The following is a 19,196-nucleotide window of genomic DNA, read 5'->3' as shown; positions in this document are numbered from 1 at the left end:
TCATGTGATGTAAATTTTGTAACTGGAAACTATAACAAAAATAACTTTTTTATTTATGTCAAAACAAGACAATCTTAATAGCATGCAGATTAGCATGGCAATGCTAAAAGGTAAGCTACCATCTTTGGTGCAGTGAATGTAATGCTTAAGTTTCATTCAGCTAGCTATTGTTTGTGTTTATCTTGACAGGAATGAGTACAGGAGTAATGCAGGCTGTCAGGCGTCTCAGTCTTCTCCTAGATCTTCACTAAAGGTATATTTCTGAGTTAATGCAATCACGCATTTTAGCTTCTCAGTCAAATCCAGATAGAGCTGTAGTGAGCAAGAAAGTGACTACAACTTGTGCTCTGAAGCAGATCACAGGTTCTTGTAATAATAATAAGTGAGCAATGACTAAAACCATTATGGCCTTGAGTGTCAGCAGTATGCTAGCCAGCTATAGCAACTAGCCTTGCAATTAGTCTCAACGTCACAAAACCAGAACCAAATACACTATATAGACAAAAGTACTGGGACACCTGACAATTACACAAATGAGAATTTTGGTGACACTGCATTCTAAGTGCATGAGCAATGGCCTGGAGTTGGTTCCCCATTTGTGGCTGTGGCAGCTTTCGCTCTTCTGAGAAGGCTTTCTATGGGATTTTGGAGTGTTTCTGTGAAGGTTTTTGCCCATTCATCCAGGAGACCGTTTAGGCTTAGGCGGGGTTAGGCACCGGCATGGGACGGGGGGCCTGGCTGGTGTCTCCATTCTGGTTCATCATTAGGATGCTTGAGGTTCATTCGAGACCATAGAGTTGGATGCATAGCATCGTTCAAAATGTCTTGTTATGTTGAAGCATTAAAATTTCCCTTCACTGGAAGGAAGAGGCCAAGCCCAACCACTGAAAAACAGCTCCATACAACACCTGAATTCAATAATAAAGAGGTGTTTCCAAATACTTTTGCCCATGTAACGTATTTCACACAGACACACGAGTGATATTGCATGAGCTCACCCCAGCCGAGGCACAGAAACCGCTTGCGAATAAGTCGTGACCTCATTTTGCCAATGACGGCCAGGTAGGACTGCCATGCCTCAGTCAGCACCCAGCAGAAGGACGCCAAGAAGAAGAAATGCAAGAAGGCAGCAGTCACAGTGCAGAGGCCCTACAAAAGAAAGAAAGTCAGGGAGATAGAGAAAGATTAAGACCGCTGGAAATGCTAAACAAAAAAAGTAAAAACGATAGGTTTGATAGGTGTTATAATGAATCATGTAGCAGGACCAGTCAGCAGAGGAAAATGAAACCTCTGCAAAATAAAGGGGGAAAAGTGAAAGGGGTATGACAAGGCACATAATGTTTCGAACAGTAAGAGCTCAACCCGGCTCTGCCGTGTTCCATAGTATGATCAATACTGACCTGCACGCAGTGAAGTCTTGCTTAGTCAGAAAACAGAGTGCTGTGTGCCAAAAATGTGTGCCTGCCACTTCTAAAACTCCACTGTATTATCCTTGTCTACTGCTGAGCCCTGATTTTTTTTTTTTTGTTTTAGAGATTTGTTTGTTTCCAGGCATTATAAAAGGCTTGGCGAAGAGCACTATTACTGGAATCATAAATGTATTGATAAGGTTTACTGTGGAAATTGAATTCTCTCTAAGTGTCAGTCTTTGTACAGCACCTTACCTTGCTGAGCGTTTGAGATTGTCCCACCAAAATCAATAAATTGGAGGCCAAGATGGAGAGGCAAAAATTCACTAAGATGATGGATCTCTCCGAACGAATATACCTACAGAGCAGAGGACGAGAGAGTGTGACAGACGTGTGATACAAGTATTATTGACAGACTGATGGACAGAAAAGCATCTTTTTGGACACTGCAGAGTCATTAGTTTGATTTTGCCATCTGTCATGTGTGTTACCAAAATCTAATCACCACCCCCTGCTGTAGCTGAACCATTTGTTCCTTATTAGGCCTCATTGTAGTTTTGGCACAGCAGAGGACACAGATACAAATGCATTTCGTGTACTGGTGGGAGCCCAAATGCAGACAAAAATCACCACAGTAACTGTCTGCACAGGGTATGTGTAAGCTCAGGTATAGGGAAGACACTGTCAAGAATGTGACTGCTCGTGTACCTCCAAAAGGCAGCGTAGATTAGCAGCAGGATGAGCAGAGCGGTGCAGGAGACCCCACAGCCCACCATGAGGGGCACAGAGGGCAAGCTGGCAGGACCCATATCCTGAAAGAGGGTGAAAAGAAAGGAAAGGGGAGGGAGTGAAAGGGGAGATGTATAGTCAATAATTACTGCAAGGTATTATCCCACAGGTGGACACATGAGGTCTTATTTTTTAAGAAGAAGAGGAAAAAATACATCGGCTTTGCAATCCTGTGCTTCAGATGGATGAGACACTGCTTGGCTTTGCAATGACAATGCATGCATTTAAACACTAACTATAGGGTTTGCTGCCTTACAGCAACACCATTCCAGATATCCGACCATCATGGACAGTTATTCTGCACTTCTTAATTGAAAATATGCACGGAAAATTCAAATAAGTCAAAATTCATTCATTCGTTCTTGCTGTCCATGTAAAAACAAGATTACACCTAAATGGCATGTTTAATACTAACATGTTTTATGCTATAGTTTGCCATTTACAGTAAATAAAGCCATAAAGCCATTTGGTGTACATATAAATGTGTCAGTGTGCTATTGTGATTGGCTGTGTGACCCAACAATACAAGACTTGGTTTCGACAAGCGTTGTGTTTGCAAAGGTTAAAGTAAATTTATACAGTAAGTGCAGTGCAATTAAGAGTTATTCCTGGCTTACAGAAAGTATTATAGATCTCTAACACTCCTCTTGTGCAAAAATGCATCAACATGGCTGCAAAGTATAAGTAATTCCACTGTTTCATTTAGCGATCCAAAGAAAGTTAATCCTGTTACACTACAGTATTCAATGACAACAATGTCTTTCTGAACAACACACACAACCTGCAAACAGTCACAGATAGACAGACAGATCACCCGATCCTCTTAGAGTGCGTGCCTGTGTAGATCAAAGTAACTGTTGGCACATTTCCTGCTTTGCACTCACATTATCTATTAACTCTTACATCTCCTTCATTGTAATCCCTCAGGCAGCCCCTTTCAATTATAGTCTGCTAATTACATGTAATTACCCTTAATTAAAATTACAAAGGTCTGTTAAATGGATCTGGATAATAACACATAATTACACTATTCTGAAAGTTGTTGTTTGTTCAAAGTATCTTGACCACTTTTACTTTTCCAGCATCACCTACATGCAGTATATGAACAAAAGAACCGAGGCAACTGAAGATGAAACCAACAGGGATTAATGACATCGACATCTTTGCAGTTCCAGCTTCCACTCTTTTAGAAAGATTTTTCACAAGATGTTGTAGTGTTTCTGTGGGAATTTTTCATACAGCAGAGCATTTGAGAGGTCAGGCACTGATGTTGGACCAACCTGACTCACAATCTCTATGACTCTATGTGGGCCAATCAAGTTCTTCCACACCAAACTCATCCAACCACATCTTTATGGACTTTGCTTTGTGCACTGGGACACAGTCATGCTGGAATAGAAAAGGACCTTCCTCAAACTGTTGCCACAAAGTTGGAAGCATAGCATTGTCCAAAACGTCTTGGTATGCTGAAGCATTAAGATTTCCCTTCACTGGAAGTAAGGAGCTTGGCCCTAACCCGACAGCCCCATACCAATACTTTTGTCTATAAAGTGTACCTTGTAATTTAAAATTTTACTTTGAGTTTACTGTCATGCTATGACTTGTTCAAGGGTAAAAGCACTAGACCATAGCGCATAATTAAGCGTTTTAGGTCATGACGAACAGTACACCTCTGCCTCTCTCCTAAGATATGCCTATGAAAGGGTGAGGAACAGACAAATGAAGCTGTGTGAAGAGCATGCACCCCGCCGTGTCCCAAATGGGCTTAATGTTTGGCCTGCTTTTAAGTTCCCAATCACGCAATTTACCTCAATTTACCTCAATTTACCTCCTAGAGTGGCTCGCCTTCCCTTTCATTTCATCCATCACTGTACACACACACTTCACAAGGTGTCTTTTACTGCCAATAAATACATACTCTCACTCAAAGGCACATCCAGGCAGATGTGCCAAGTAATTGAAAGTCAGTGTTTAAGCTGTGTTAGTGTGTGTGCGTTTTGATTCAAGACGATTTGAAGGTGGAGGAGGAAAGCAAGAGAGAGGACTTTGGGAAGGAATAAAGAATACAAACTGAAATGAAGTAGGAGAGCAATTCAGGAAGAGATGGAGTGGGAAGAGTTGAGAGCTAAGAGAAAGGAAGGAGAAGGAGGAGGAAGAACTTGATAGGGAGAAAAGAAAACCAGTGAGAGTCAAAGCTTCTTTCAGTGGTTTCCTCGGCCCATCAAAGGAAGCCAATTTCTACAGAGGAAAGTGGAATAGGCTAGAATACCAATATGGGCGCACACACACAAACACACTGAGAGGAGTACAGAGGTGAAACACAATCAAAACTCGCTCATAGGAAAGGAGGGACCCACAAAGAAGGAGAAAGCGGAGATATGACGAGCATCTGGGCCTAAGCCTAGGAGGAAGGTTAGAGACAAAAGAGACAGAGTGTGTTTGATATTATGTAGAGAGGAAGGTCAAAAGGCATTTGTGTGTTTTTGAGGACTGACAGATCAAACATGGAGGATGCATGAGGGATGACAAGCACATACACACACACACTCTCTCACACAAGCCATTTGAAATTCCTTTTCTCTCTCTGTCTCTTTTGCGTTGTCTTGAATTAGCCTCTATCACACAAGTAATGGAATAAATTACACTCTTACTTGTAATTTACTCAATATACATCCACAAATTGTCCCTCAGCTCCTCATTGTGTCAATTTGTCTAACAGTGTTTTCGTAATTGGTAAGCTTAGGTTATGTGTATGTGATGAGATTAAGCATCTAATTTCATAACGTGGAGGAATGTTAGGAAATGAAAAAACAACAGAAAAGGAAACACCCACACAAACACAACACATCAGGCCGGAGGCTACAGTGTCACACAAAACGCCCTGCTCTAAATAGATAGAGTGATAATAATTGTAGTTGGAGGGGAAATGTGCTTGTGTTTATGTTTGTGTGTGTGTGTGTGTGTGTGTGCAGAATGTGTGTGAGAAGAGAGAAAAGCAGAAAGAGAGCGAGGCTACAGATTAGAAAGAGTGTGCTGAGGCTCTGCTGTATACGGCCAGGCTCCCCTGGGCAGCTTGGCTACCATGTGATGGAGAAGATAGCTATTTTCAGCTCAGGAAGTTTAACCTACTTATCTCCTCTCACTGACACTCCTCCTCCCTCTCCACTCCTACCTATCCTGCTACCTCCCACCCTTTTCTCCCTCTCTGTGTCTCAGATTCTCCTCCTGCTTCCGAGCTACCTTTACTCCTTTCTCACTCCTCACCAGTGGGTCTCTTTCTTTCACTCATGTCCATATGTACTTTTACTCATCCATCCATCCATCCATTTTCTATACCGCTTATCCGTCAGGGTCGCAGGGGAGCTGGAGCCTATCCCAGCTGACTACGGGGGAGAGGCGGGGTACACCCTGGACTGGTCGCCAGCCAATCGCAGGGCCAACACACAAAGACAGACAACCACACACTCTCACACTCACACCTAGGGGCAATTTAGAGTAGCCAATTAACCTAACACATGTTTTTGGTATTGTGGGAGGAAGCCGGAGTACCCGGAGAAAACCCACGCAGGCACAGGGAGAACATGCAAACTCCACATAGAAGGGCCCAGACCGGGATTCGAACCTGGAACCCTCTTGCTATGAGGCGACAGTGCTAACCACTGCACCACCGTGCCGCCCTACTTTTACTCATGTTCCATTAATTCTTCCATTCCATCCTCTATTGTAAGGAAAACAACAAGCATGATTGAGTGCATTTTTGTGTATTCATTACATATCTGTTAATGTAGTGTATTTATTATTTGTAGTGCATCTCATCCAATAGTCCTATATAGGCTATGAAAATGTCTCTTGTGAAATCCTGAAAAAAGTCCATAACATGGCATTGCTTTCAGCTAAATGCAAATGTCAGCATGCTTACATGGTCACAATGTGATAACTAACATTCTGATGTATAATAATCATGACCATAGTCTCAGTTTAGTATGTTGGCATGCTAGCATTAATGCTATCACTAAGAGATAAAGCTGTAAGTTGTTTATATTGTCATTAGTTCTGCATGTATTTGGTCACAAACCAATTTAGGACAAATTTAATATGTTCTTCTATAGTATTGTTATATTCACTGTTTTGGTTCACTCACCACTTCCTTTATATTGTTTATAGACACAGCAAACAGCTGTTTTTGGAGCCAGAAGCACAACTATAAATAAATGCTAATTGTGCTCTATGTTGGCTAAAGTATATAATATCAACTTTTGACTAAAATGTTTGCCATAAAAGCTTAACATGCAATAAGTGATGTGTTTACATCTTGTATGTGCTGCCCCTGATTAGCCAAAAAAATATCAGGAAACACAGCTTTAATGTTAGATAAAAATTTTGAGGGCTGGAAGGAAATGAGCTGCAAAGAACAAGTCAAAGCAACATGATTGTTGACACATTTTGTGTAGGTCTAACAATATCACGTCAGTACTGCTTTTGCTTTTAAGAGAACGCGGTCATGACTTGCGTGGCCAGGAAACATCCTGACGGATAAGGTTAGCATCCTTTAGGTTGTTTCAAGCATTTGGACACATTTCCTTAGGAGGTCAGCGTTGACTGTAGGTACCCTATAAGACAACAGTTTGCATCTAGTATGTACATCTTCACTCCATCATCACTCATGAAATATGGCACTTTCTTGTAGTGAATCCCACAGTCCCACTTAGGCTGTGGAAATGCTATGTCCCTTGTGAAATGCTGAATAACTCTTGAGAAGATGGCATTTTCAAAATTCCACATATTTACCTTCAGCAGTCATACCCTATTTCTATGTCCACACAAGTACAAGCATACACACAGACTGAGCCACGGCAGAGATGTAAAACCCTTTATCGTGCTAATCTAGCATTCCTGCTATTCAGTTACCTGTTACGCTGTCATGGCACTAGGTAAATATTGCCTGAGATATGCTTCAGCTAAATCAATTCAGTAGACCCTTGAGGGTTCAACTTGACAGGCTCTGGCGTCAGTAGCCCCAAGTCAAACTGTAAGTCTCCTGTCAGTGTGTGACAACCTAGAAGGCTGACACAGTGACTCAAAATGTTAAGTCATCAAATCAAGTGCTGGCCCTGTCCTCAGGTGTTTGTTACATACTATATGAGGTTTGTACTGTCTGTTGAAGCAAAATGTAGGATATCCTCTTAAAAGTGAAGGCCTACATACAGTAGTTGTGTAGCCAGCAGCTATAACTACAGTGTATCTTTGTGTCTCAAGATGTAATTAAAATAAAATACTAAGTAACTGTCCTCACTACACCCATGTATTATGCATCTTCAGCCAGAGAAACACAGCTAAATCAGTCCACCTGTTTACTGTCTCATCATCCCCCTTGTGACTAACTCACCTTCAACTAATGCGACAACAGATCCAGACTCTAATGCAATTCCATGCAGAGTCCCTCATACATTTTAGAAACTCTCATCTTTTAATTACAGCTGACAAGTGCAAGATATTTGCATATCATAACCTTGTAGTTTTGCTTCATCTAGGGCAGACCTTGTTTTCTTTGTCAACATCATCTCCAGTTAAGTTATCAGGAGTTAAAATATGGCATCTTGAAGTGCCTCATTCATCCCTGTCCCCCAACCACAGCCAAATCAGGGACATTGGCCATTAATAGTCCAAATAATTTAAAGAATTTCCCCTCGGGGATAAATAAAGGAATTCTGATTCTGAAATAATAGACTCAGCTGTGAGATTTTTCAGTTCTGATTGGGTGTCACTGAGTCCCTAAAAAGAACAAAGGAAACATACTCCATTCATCTCAAGTAGAAACATTCATTTCATGAGAAATATTGGGCCAACAGCAAGTAAAATAATCTTTGAGAAGTCCTTTACAGAAGAAGCAGAGATCACTTCATATACTGTTCCCTCAAAAACATGTCTTTGATACAGTATGTGGCTTTTATGTGAGTCACGAAAATGCAGAAAGCAACCCATGTACTTATCCATATCGACCGGCTCAAGGTCTCAGGTGCTGTTTGAACCACTCATCTTTTGAGTTTTTGTATTTCTGGTCATGTGCTTAGGTGAGTGCAAGCCATGAATCCAACTATAGCTACAAAAAACATGTCTGGGAGAGGCACTCACTCAGTTTACATGTCACTGCTACTAGCACAAAAAGCTTCGCGCCCTGACAAAACTTAAGGGAACAGGTATAACTCACTTGATTAATTTGAGGCACAAAATGTTAAACTGACTATTATAAAGTCAATACTTCCTTCAACTCCAAATCCCATGATCCCTATGAGCACTGTGGAAGCAATTAGTCCAGACATATCTGCAGTGTTTGTATTCCCACTGCAGTCATTTTGGGAACTGAGTGACTTGCTTTATTGTATGGCTTCAGTATGACCTCACTCAATCAACTGTTTTTTTTTTTCCTCCCTCTGTTTCTCTAAAGCACTGTTTCCTGAACTACTGCCAGAGGTATGCAAAACACAATGAGGGAAATGCAAAAAAAAAAAAAAGTGATCTATGATTTTTACAGGCAAATATTCTGACAATATTTTCAAACAGACTTATAAATAGACAGGCAGTAGTAAGGAGTCTGAACAGTCTAGCTGTTACATAGCTCCTAGCTCCTTTAGTTCCCTTGTGAGATTTCCACTTGCTGATATCCTGTACAGAGAAGAAGGGGCTCATTTTGGTCGCTGTGAGAATGGATAAATAGGTAAAAAAAAAAAAAAAAAAAAAAAGTCTGTCCAGTGTGACATTACCAACCACAACAACCAGTGAGAACAACCCAGGATGTTGTTCTAAATCTACCACAGATAAGGCTGTAGAAACGCTGAGGAAAAAGCCAAGACAAATATATATATACCAAGCCTTCATCAAACAACACTATCAATGACATGGCAAGAGATCCTCAAAAACAGCTACTACACTTTGCATATGAGCCAGTGAATTATTTGCGCTACAGCTGCATGAGTAAACAGAGGAAGCCTGGCACAGCTCCTGGTATATGTCTGGTAAGTTCATAAAGGGTCGATTAATGAGGATGTGCACTTCTGTAAGCCACTGAAAACAAGGACAACTGAGGAGGACATTTTCATAATGCTAGACAGCTTTGTAACATCAAATGGACTTACGGGATCAAAATGTGTTGGCATCTGCACATATGCCCCAAAGGACATAGTGGGGAACTATGGTGGAGAGGTAACGCGCACGATTGCTCCTTATGTCACTTCAGTACAGTGCAGCATTCACTGAAAGGCTCCTGCTGCCAAGGGAATGCATGTCATCTTGAATGCTGTTTAGGACAGTGAAACTGGTGAACTTTGTTAAAGCCAGGCCCCTGAACTCTTGTATATTTACCCCATCAAGCAGCGAAATGGGCAACATCCACATAATGTCAGTACTGCACATGGATGTATGTTATTTATGAAGGGGCAAAGTACTGACACACTTCTTTAAAATGAAAGATCTTTAATTTTCTTGATCACAATTTTCACCTCTCTGAACATTGGCATGATGAAGAGTTTCTTACATAACCAGCTTATCTTGGTGATACTTTTTTAACGCCTCAATCAACCTTTTTATTAACTAATTAACAGGGGCTCTTTGTGTTCACATCAAATCTATGAGAAAAAAATAAATAAGTTAAACAGGAACAACAACAAAACAGAGGTCATTTCCAACATTGCATGATTTTAGGTGTGCTGTTAAACCCCTGATGCCCTTTGCCATTATGTACTTAACAGTAACAGTAGGTTCTCAGCTCTGACAAGCACGACAACAAAACACAAGGACAGATGGTGAGTGGAAAACAATTTTAAGATTCAGACATTAGCCAGACATTGAAGAGCTCAGAGTTCAGAGACCACTAATGCACATCCTCTTCTAACTAACCTGTGGTGAAGATTTCACAGTTTCATGTGGATTTTATATATAGGCTGTACATGTGCATGTGCCAGTGGAAGGATTACAAACATAAAAAAAAGAGAAAAAGAAAAAAAAAAAGAAATCATGTAAGAGTAAGGTGGTGCAGTTGGAGGTTGAATGTCTGAAGGCATATGGAACTGTGAAGAGTTTGGAAAACATTACTCTAAAAGTAACAATCTGTCTCTTGTTTCTGATAGTGAAGGTCTCTCTATGGACACACACACACACAGCAGGATACTGACACATACACACACTGAAATCTCAGAGGCTATAGAAAGTAAACAGGATTAACTGGCTATCCCTCGCCCCACTGTAAACGGCCTGTAATGGCAGCACTGCTTCTAAATCCCTCCATCTCTTTCTCCCCACAGTCCCTCCCTCCCTTTTCTATTAAACATGGAGGTTAATCCTCAACCCCCCTTGTCCCTAGCGCCGTGGCCCAGGATAAGCTGTCAGAGCCGGGCTGCTGATACTCAGCTCTGCTCCAACAGCCACACAGCCTGGACCTAGTACATGGATGTGTGTTTGATTGTCAGTGTGTGTATTTTGGTGTGTGTAGACTTGTGCATGCTAGTGTGTGTGAGGGTGTTGAAAGTGCAAACATCCACACCTAGTTGTGGCTTGCACGTCAGGATGTGACTGGGATTTTGATGTGTTGCCAAATTCAATCCATCTCTCCCTCCTCTTTCATACAATCCAATCTCCGCTGGAATAAAAACTCTGGAGAACCCTGAAGCAACAAAGTACACTCAGTACTGGCAACAACAGACTCCAGAGCAATGGAAACAAACACACTGACCCATAGCTTCCAGCCCTCAATGCTGGGTTTAATGGTAGTACCGGGAGCTGAAGGATGATCATTAATGACTAACGCACTCTTCACAAATGTCAAAAAAGTCAATGTGCTTTCCCTCCTAGTCCTCTTTCACTCAACACAGCCGACCTGCTTAGTGTAGCGAGGGAAAAGTCAATATTGTTCAGTTGGAAGAGGAGTCACAGGAACCAGAAATAGCAGCTGGAATGACCCATTCAGCTTATAGGTCGCAGCCACTGTGTTTTTTCCATATAATGGGAATTAATGTTTCCCCCGAGTTCTGTAATGGGTTCCAGACCCCTGTGAAGTAATTCAAGCTTTGAGGGACAAAATAATGAATAACTGCAGTTATTCACCTGAAGACCATCACCTTTTTTGACCCCTTTTTGCACAGAAAGAAAGGTGCACTGCATATCCAGGGGAGGAGGAGGAAAAGAACAGAATAATAACTCTTACAATGTGGCACAAAGATCCCTAGATGTACAAGCCAGCTCAGTATTGCACTTCTATATCATCTATCTGTGTAGATGAGTGTGTGTTCAGTGCCTTTAGCAGAGGAAGGGCATCTTATCTTCAAATCAGCGTCACCATGTCAGTTGTGTTGCTGGTGACACAAGCAAGGTGCAACTTGACTTATCCAGGTTTGGATGGATTAAACAACTTGATCCATTCAAGTGAAAGTTCAAAGCAGCTGTCACTTGGATGACTCCATCCAGTGTGAGCTCTTTATTTGGAACCATTAAGGTTGCAGTAATACAACCCCTGCTGTGTGACCTGTTTGACACAGGTACAGGTACTTTCTGTTTCATAAGGGCTCCAACACTGTACAACGTTACCTTTTAAAAAAATGTTCTTTTTTATTTCATTTAGAAAGGGTACAATTTGAGCTCAGTTTGTTGTGAGTTGCAGCCACAGTCATGTGCATGGGTTTTCCACTCACTGACCATTCAAGTATTTGAAAACTAATCAGAATATGTGGTATAGTATATGGATAATAAGCATTATTATCATTTAGTTGCCAAGTAAAAGTGCCATGAATTTTCTATAGACAATGTTAAGTGATTCACAGTTGGGGCACTTTCACGGCTTGGATGGACATACAATTCTCCCCAAAAGAGAAAAAAACTCATAGATATATCATACATCATAGATACATACACTATGACATACACATAAGTATATTATGACAACTAGGGTGAATTTTGGAGTGAAACATTAGCAGCGGGCATATATTAAAGGTTACTGCGTTTAGCAGACTGACATCTGATGGTGAAATGAATTCATTTTCATGCGGTTCTATGTCAATTTGGCAACTATGACACTGTGTCTTGTTGCCAACTGCAAGGAGGATGCATTTTAAATTTGTTATAGCTTTGATTTATCATGAAATGCTTCTTCTTCTCCCTCTACAAATTTCCCCACCGTGGGACTAATAAAGGATTATCTTATCTTATCTTCTCCTGAGCAATGATGGCTGATGCTCTTGGGTATCAGAGTATTTAGAATTTTCTGTCAGGCCAAAGTAATAGGAAAAACTAGAAAAATTTCTAAGACACAAAGCTGAAAATGGATAATTGTAACATGAACCACAGGGCATAAGATGAAAAAATCCCAGAAACAACTCGACAGGTACGAAGTGAACTTAACAAGCTGTAAGGTAACATTGCAAACCGAGTCACAGTGCCACCTCGTTGAGATATCTTTTTTTTTCACAGATATCTGTGAAGTGTAAGTAAGGAACACTCTTAACAAAAATGTGTTTTGAAACAGCAAAGTGTCAATGTACAGCACCAACAAGGGCTAAATGGAGGTGGAATGCTTTACACTGAAAAGGTTACACAGGGTTAGATGTCCACGTAAGCTCACAGCTGTTTGTCTCAGTGGTTCTAGTTGTTAATGCATTATTACTTAGTGCAGACAACATCTCCCTTCCATCTCTCTGTCTCTCTTTCTCTCCCTTGTAGTTCTGCCTGCCAGCTGAGACCAGACTGCCTTTTCTGTTTGGTTGAACATTTCCTTTCCAAAACCCTCCATTCGTCACAATCACTTTCCATTTCTGTGACAACTGGAGTTACCCTCCAGTGCCTACTGAGGATCTGCTTTACTGGCTCAATTTTTTAACCCTAACCATTAAAGAGGGAGAAAAATCACAAGACAAACTCCTATAGATTCTACCAAGCAGCAGTAAATTCAGGCAAACACCCATCTCCTCTCATTCCCTCATTATTTAACGGAATCACTATCCTTGTAGGCAATAGGTGCAAGCAACCATGGAGACAAATTAACAGCCAAAGCTAAATGGAACATTTTATGACCACAACAGTCAAGAGGGTGTGGCATGAAGTGAGAACAAACACTGAAATCTGTGAAATGTGTCAATGTGAAAAGGAGGGCAAAGGAAGTAACAAAAGTAGGGTGTTAAGGTGGAAAAGAGGGAAAGCTGATAAGACGACCAGTCAATGGAAAATATGGCTAAGCTAAAGAAAGGAGCTAGAAAGTTAATATAAATAATAAATCGGTAAGGTGTGTATTAAAAAAAGTGTGACATAAATGGGGTGACAATGTGAGATGTTACACCAATAATGAATTAGGGTCCGCTGAATAAAGGGCGGCCGTGACAGGAAGGTAAAGTAACAGCTGTCTGGTCTTTAGATGTCCATTAGCACAATACAGGAGTACGGGTCAATGTATCAGAGCACGCATTACCCTAAACTGCTAAAAAGCCTTCTTTAATCATGTGAAACTCTCACGCTGCAAGCCACCTGAACTATTTATAGCTCAAGTTATGTGCTGCAAGCAAAATCACACACAGACACAAACAAATCTTTCTCTTGACGCCTCGTCTCTCTCCCATAGAGGTACTTCGCTGAGCAGTCTGACCTTTGCTATGTTTAAGGTAAAATGCAGTGGAGCGTGACATCCCATCAACATGTAATTACACGAGCAAACACATGGTGATCGTGACAGTTTCTTATTTAGTGACAATGCACCCATTTTCTTCTTGTTGGTGGTGCAAGGGAAGATGGCTGTTATAAAATGAGACACCTTACAGTCAAATTTTACTAGGTACACCAGCATTATGCATCCACATTACTCTATAAAGACAATAAATGTCAGCCTTAACAGCCTATTGTATTTTACAATAAAATCCAACTGACAGGGATGCCATCTAAATTCATACTACATTTAGTCATCAGCTCACTGACCTGGCCCCTGGTAGTAGTTGCTTTGTTAGCCCCCAAGTCCAACAGAATACATCAGGTTGTGCATTAGTGACTCACCGGGTCTTTAGCTTGCTGCGCTAACACGGCGTAGGTGGATATCCTGCTGCACAGGCATTTGGTGTGGACAGTGGTTGACGCGAGCGTTTGGCAGCCTTCTGTGCCCCAGTTTTCTGCGCCAGCTTCCCTGGAGGTGGGGAGAAGCACAGGGGACATAAGCAGTGGCTGTGAGACAATACAATACACACCAAAGAAAAAAAAAAAGTCACACGACTAAACACTTCTATAAGAAGTTAAAACTGAAAAGGAACAGTTGAAAGAGGAGGAGACTTTCTTTCTTTCTTTACCACTGAGTTCACCAAGTCCACCCATTCACTCTATCGATTTAATATGCGGTGATCAACACTGACAGCCTCTTTTATCCTGCTGGCATTAGCAGCCAATGTCACCCCACTTGTTCCAAGTCCGTGTTTAGCACCCTGAATACTTTCTTTGTTTCTCATCTTTGCTCTCTCTTATCTTCTTTGTATTCCATCTCTTTTCTTGGAAGAATGCCCTGTAAGACCTGAGGCCTTGAGGACAAATGAAACTTGCTCCATCACCTTACAGTTAACAAAGACCAGTGCAACTTAAATAGTGGATAGAGATTATTTAGCACTAAATGGTCAATTGCTTTGACACAAAACAAGTTACTGTGGAACAGAGTGCCCAGAATCTCATACAATAGAACCTTGTAAGCTTTATTGCCTTACATCTTCCTCTACTTCCGTTTATTGCCCCGTTTCCTCCTGCCCTCCCACATCGCTCTAAATGCCCTCAATAGAAGGTTGAGTGCAGAGGTCGATCAATAAGATTCTAACTGAATTAATTACCCTGATAGCTCACACTACATGTTAACCTCATGTTTAACTCCGGATATAGTTCTTTTCTATCCAAGAGAGATAGGTGAGTCATTATGGGAGAGCAGCTACAAAGAGATTTTCTGATGAAGGCCAACCTCATGACTGAGGGGTAAAAAGGCAACATGTTCTTTCAATCAACCCCTCAACATGAATGGTGAGAGCCAACCTGCCAAAGTTAGAACAGTTTTTGATATCTGATTTTTTTTTTTTTTTTTTTTTTTTTAAATGAAAGCTTTTTGTTCTGCAAAAATTAATTTTGTCAAGATGTAAAGGCAGCACCGAGGTACATCAAGATGAGAGATCTGGGTTCAAGTTCAAGCAGGGGCACAGGGGCACCTTCAATGAATGAAAAGAAGGTGCAGCATTAATAAGACTGTTGTTGCATAACTGCCTTCATCACTGGCCTCGTAAGAAGACAGGGATGTAGCAGAGGCAACCAAAAATCTGTACAAGAAATTGTATCTAATGGGAAAAATCATTGCTTATGTTAGGGGTCTGGACATTTTGAAGCAGAGAAACAAAACAGTTTTTTGTTAATGTATTCCATAAACAGAATACGGATCATAGTTGTTCATCTCATTCTGCACTATAAAAAGATCTTTATAACAACCATACTGCAGGCAGCATGGTGCACACTGTTTCTTCAGTGCTGATGCTTTAGTGGAGATTGTAATTACCCTCTCTCGAGCTAATAGCTACGAGTAACTTCAAGAGCAAATAAAGAGAACATTTAATAAAGTGTTTCCTAGATTTCACCATATTAGGACTTGCAATCTTGTGGGAATGCTTTGCTGACAGTTTTACTTTATGTGAAAAGATAAGCTGGCTGGTAGGAACATTTTGGATGTTACCCTGCCTCTGGAGAAATAACAGAGGATAGTTTAACACCAGCTACTGCTCTGTGGTGCAAGCGGTGCACTGCATTTCCGTCCTCATTTTAACTAAGCACAATCATTTTGGTATTGTATTTAACAGTTAAATACAAGTAATATTAAAGCTGTTTCTACCTTTTACAACGTTTGTGCTTTTATTTTGAAGGTTAAACACAAAACCAAAATTGTTGTTCTGATATCACTTATCACCATCTCGACGCATAATCTGTTCATCAAAACTCATTAATGCGTGTGTGAGCCTAAACTGATCAAACTAATATGATGAATGTTTCTGCATCCAAAATCTTAAAATAAGAAAAAGAAAAAGCAGTCATATTGTAGTTTCTTCTGCCATCAAAACAAAGACAACAAATGGTTAAAAATTATACAAGCAACCCATAAATAACATGTTTACCACAGCAGAGTACAATACATAAGTCAAGACTAAATGTAGTTCTGCTGTGACAGGCCACTCAAACATGATCAGTGTGACACTAAATGACAAGTGTATCAACATTAATTCTCAAAGGTATATCTTAAAATGAAGGAAAGCATGCACATTCACAAACACACAGTAACACATTCACAGCGACTCTCAATTCATAATGTCAGTAATGAGATGTGAGAACAATTCCCTGATGATCGTCATCTGCACAGTGACACTTCAAAGACTGAAGATCGCAGAACGAGTCACGGCTGTGAAGCCTGGAGACAGCTTGACAGGTAGCAACATGGCACGCGGCTTTGTGTGTTCGTGTCGGAAAGAGAAGGGACTGGGGGAAAGGCAGAATGAACAGAATGAATGAGAGCATACGTGCTCTTGTTGCCTTTCACGAGGAAATCCACCAAAGTGTGTACACTTTGCAAGGCAGTTTTTTGGGTTACATTTTATATCTTACTTTAAATCATATACATGTGGATATCGCTAAATTTATGGTGATTCATCCAATCTTACACGCATCCATGAACAGAACATGTGAATTTTCTGTGTGAACTCCCAAGACATGTCAAGTTAAGTACTTACAAATGACTTCGTTCACACAAGTAAAACAGAACCAGATGGACTCCGGCTATTCATACATTAATGAATGAATGTATGTTAAAGGGGATTATAGAGGGAAATGTTGCATGCTAATTCAAGCATAACTTCCAGTAAGGCAGATGCAAATCTAAAAGCTTACATGCTACTCACTGACGCTGTCAGAAGCAATGCTCTGTGTAACCTAGACACACACATATCAAGTATTCTGTGGTAGTCTGGCAGCAGAGAGAAAGTTGGAGTAATGAGGAACTGTCTGACAGCTCACAACAGGGGGTTGCTAAAGATAACACCAACACACGCACAAATGCACATTATCTGTGACCTCTTAATTTTGGCTGCCGAATTTCGAGTTTACAGCTGACCTCCATCTAGTCGAGCAGGTATTGATGTATTTTATCAAAAAGCCAGCTTTGATTTTAGTTTTGTTTCACCCACAAACTTGCAACGATCTTGGCTGTTGCAGATCCACTACAGCTACAGATACACACTACTGTTGTGGAACCCTCTAGACTCATAGCAGTATTAGATTATCAGTTGGGTTGAGCTAGTGTGGAAAGAGCAAAAAGACAGGGCTTTTGTTTTACTTTTGTTATAGCACTTGAATGAGCCTGGGGCTGCTGACGACTTTTCTTATCATGGAAAACAGGTACCAGATGTACAAACAGGTGTACATATCAGTATAGTTGGTTTATAGGCTATGGATCCCATATGCATATTGCAAAGATACCAACCTGGCATTACCCAAACAAATGCAAAGATGTGTAAATATACATAACATCCAGACTGCGATAATCAGCACAACGGATGTTTGGTCTTGACTTAACTTTGATCAGTAAATATCCTTCAGAATACATGAGAATTACATATTTTGCTCTGATCAACCTCAATCAAAACCATATATATTATATACTCAACCTGACTAAGAGTCTGCATTAATGTTAAAGGCTCGGTGAGGCACTGTACTTGCATGCACAGCATGTTACTAATCAGTACCAAACAGTAGTACAGCTAATCAGTATCAAACACAACATACAGCTAGGGCTGATGGGAGGAATTTGTATTTCTGGGGCTTGTTCATAAAACAAAACACTGGACAATAAAACCCATCAGGGAACATGATTTCTCTTCAAAATTTTATAGCAATCCACCCAAAAGTTGTAACTGAGAGATTTTAATTAAAAATGCAAATGTGAGAGGGGATCATCAGTCAATCACAAGTCATTTGGATAAATCATTCAGAAACCATTTGTACACCGTCTGTACAAAAGTTGGTGTCCGCTCATTTTGTAGATGGACGTTGGATAAAAAGACAAGGGATCATCAAAGGCAAAGAGTGGGATTCATCCTCTCAGGACAAAGAATGAAAAAATTGATGGTGATTCATCCAGTTTGACCAAAGTGGTGAACATTTCAGTATGGACCAAATTTGCCATCAGTACAGCCACACTGTTACTATGGCCAAACACTGCTGTACTTGTGATGAAAGCTACAGCACTAGCATATTTTGTTAACACTAAGTGACCACTGCAGTAACAGATTAAAACACTTTACAATTTGTTCCCTAATTGATAACAGAATGATGTTGCAGCTGTTGAGAGAAAAAAAATAGGAAAAATACTTCCTAAACAACAGCATAAACTGACCTTTCATATCTACTGAGAATAAATTGGCACAAACCCTTAACTGAAAGGGCAGTGCTATGAAAGCCAATTTATAACCACCCGGTTATAAAAAAAAAAAAAAAAAAAAAAAAGGTTAAACATGTTTTGAATTCTTAAAACTGAAGGGCTTGATGCAAGGACACGATGCAGCTGTATGGAAGTATGGTTACCAAAAAGGCAACCCCTCCATCTGCCATAGACATGAAAAGTGGCGTATTGCCAATGCCTGTCATTTATAGCAACCTTTTATCCAAGGCAGACACAGACGATATGATGTGGGTAAGGTTAAAGGATAGAGAATAGTCAGAAATGCACATCAAGCCGTAAGATACAGGAGTTAACCTACTAGTAGCCTGTAGTTACTGCTAAGTGTTTTACATGGGAAAATGTTGTCCTACATAGTTGTCATTGATATAATGAGGATTAACATTATCAGCTAATTTTAACTACTGGCAAAACACTGTCAAAACTGATTTATGAGATGACAGTAGCCACAAAATGTACTTTTGTATTAAAATCACATGCACTGTATACAATGCTCTTTTTCTCGTTGCTCATTT

At 40.5% G+C, this 19,196-nt stretch overlaps 1 protein-coding gene across 17 annotated transcripts in view; it reads right to left on the bottom strand.

The window, feature by feature from the left end:
• adgrb2 (adhesion G protein-coupled receptor B2) overlaps positions 1 to 19,196 on the bottom strand; it is a 197,488-nt gene that overhangs the window by 40,003 nt on the left and 138,289 nt on the right. For all 17 annotated transcript variants that reach the window (XM_046416706.1, XM_046416704.1, XM_046416705.1 and 14 more), the window contains 4 exons: positions 14,220 to 14,346; positions 2,118 to 2,221; positions 1,665 to 1,767; positions 999 to 1,149 (listed from right to left, as the gene is read on the bottom strand). In XM_046416706.1, coding sequence (XP_046272662.1) covers positions 999 to 1,149; positions 1,665 to 1,767; positions 2,118 to 2,221; positions 14,220 to 14,346 — 485 coding nt within the window. The remainder of the gene's footprint in view (positions 1 to 998; positions 1,150 to 1,664; positions 1,768 to 2,117; positions 2,222 to 14,219; positions 14,347 to 19,196) is intronic.

The sequence above is a fragment of the Scatophagus argus genome, chromosome 17 (genome assembly GCF_020382885.2).
Source record: "Scatophagus argus isolate fScaArg1 chromosome 17, fScaArg1.pri, whole genome shotgun sequence".
Classification (NCBI taxonomy): domain Eukaryota; kingdom Metazoa; phylum Chordata; class Actinopteri; family Scatophagidae; genus Scatophagus; species Scatophagus argus.
The sequence above is the reverse complement of the archived record's forward strand: the minus strand, read 5'-3'. Positions and strand labels throughout refer to the sequence as shown.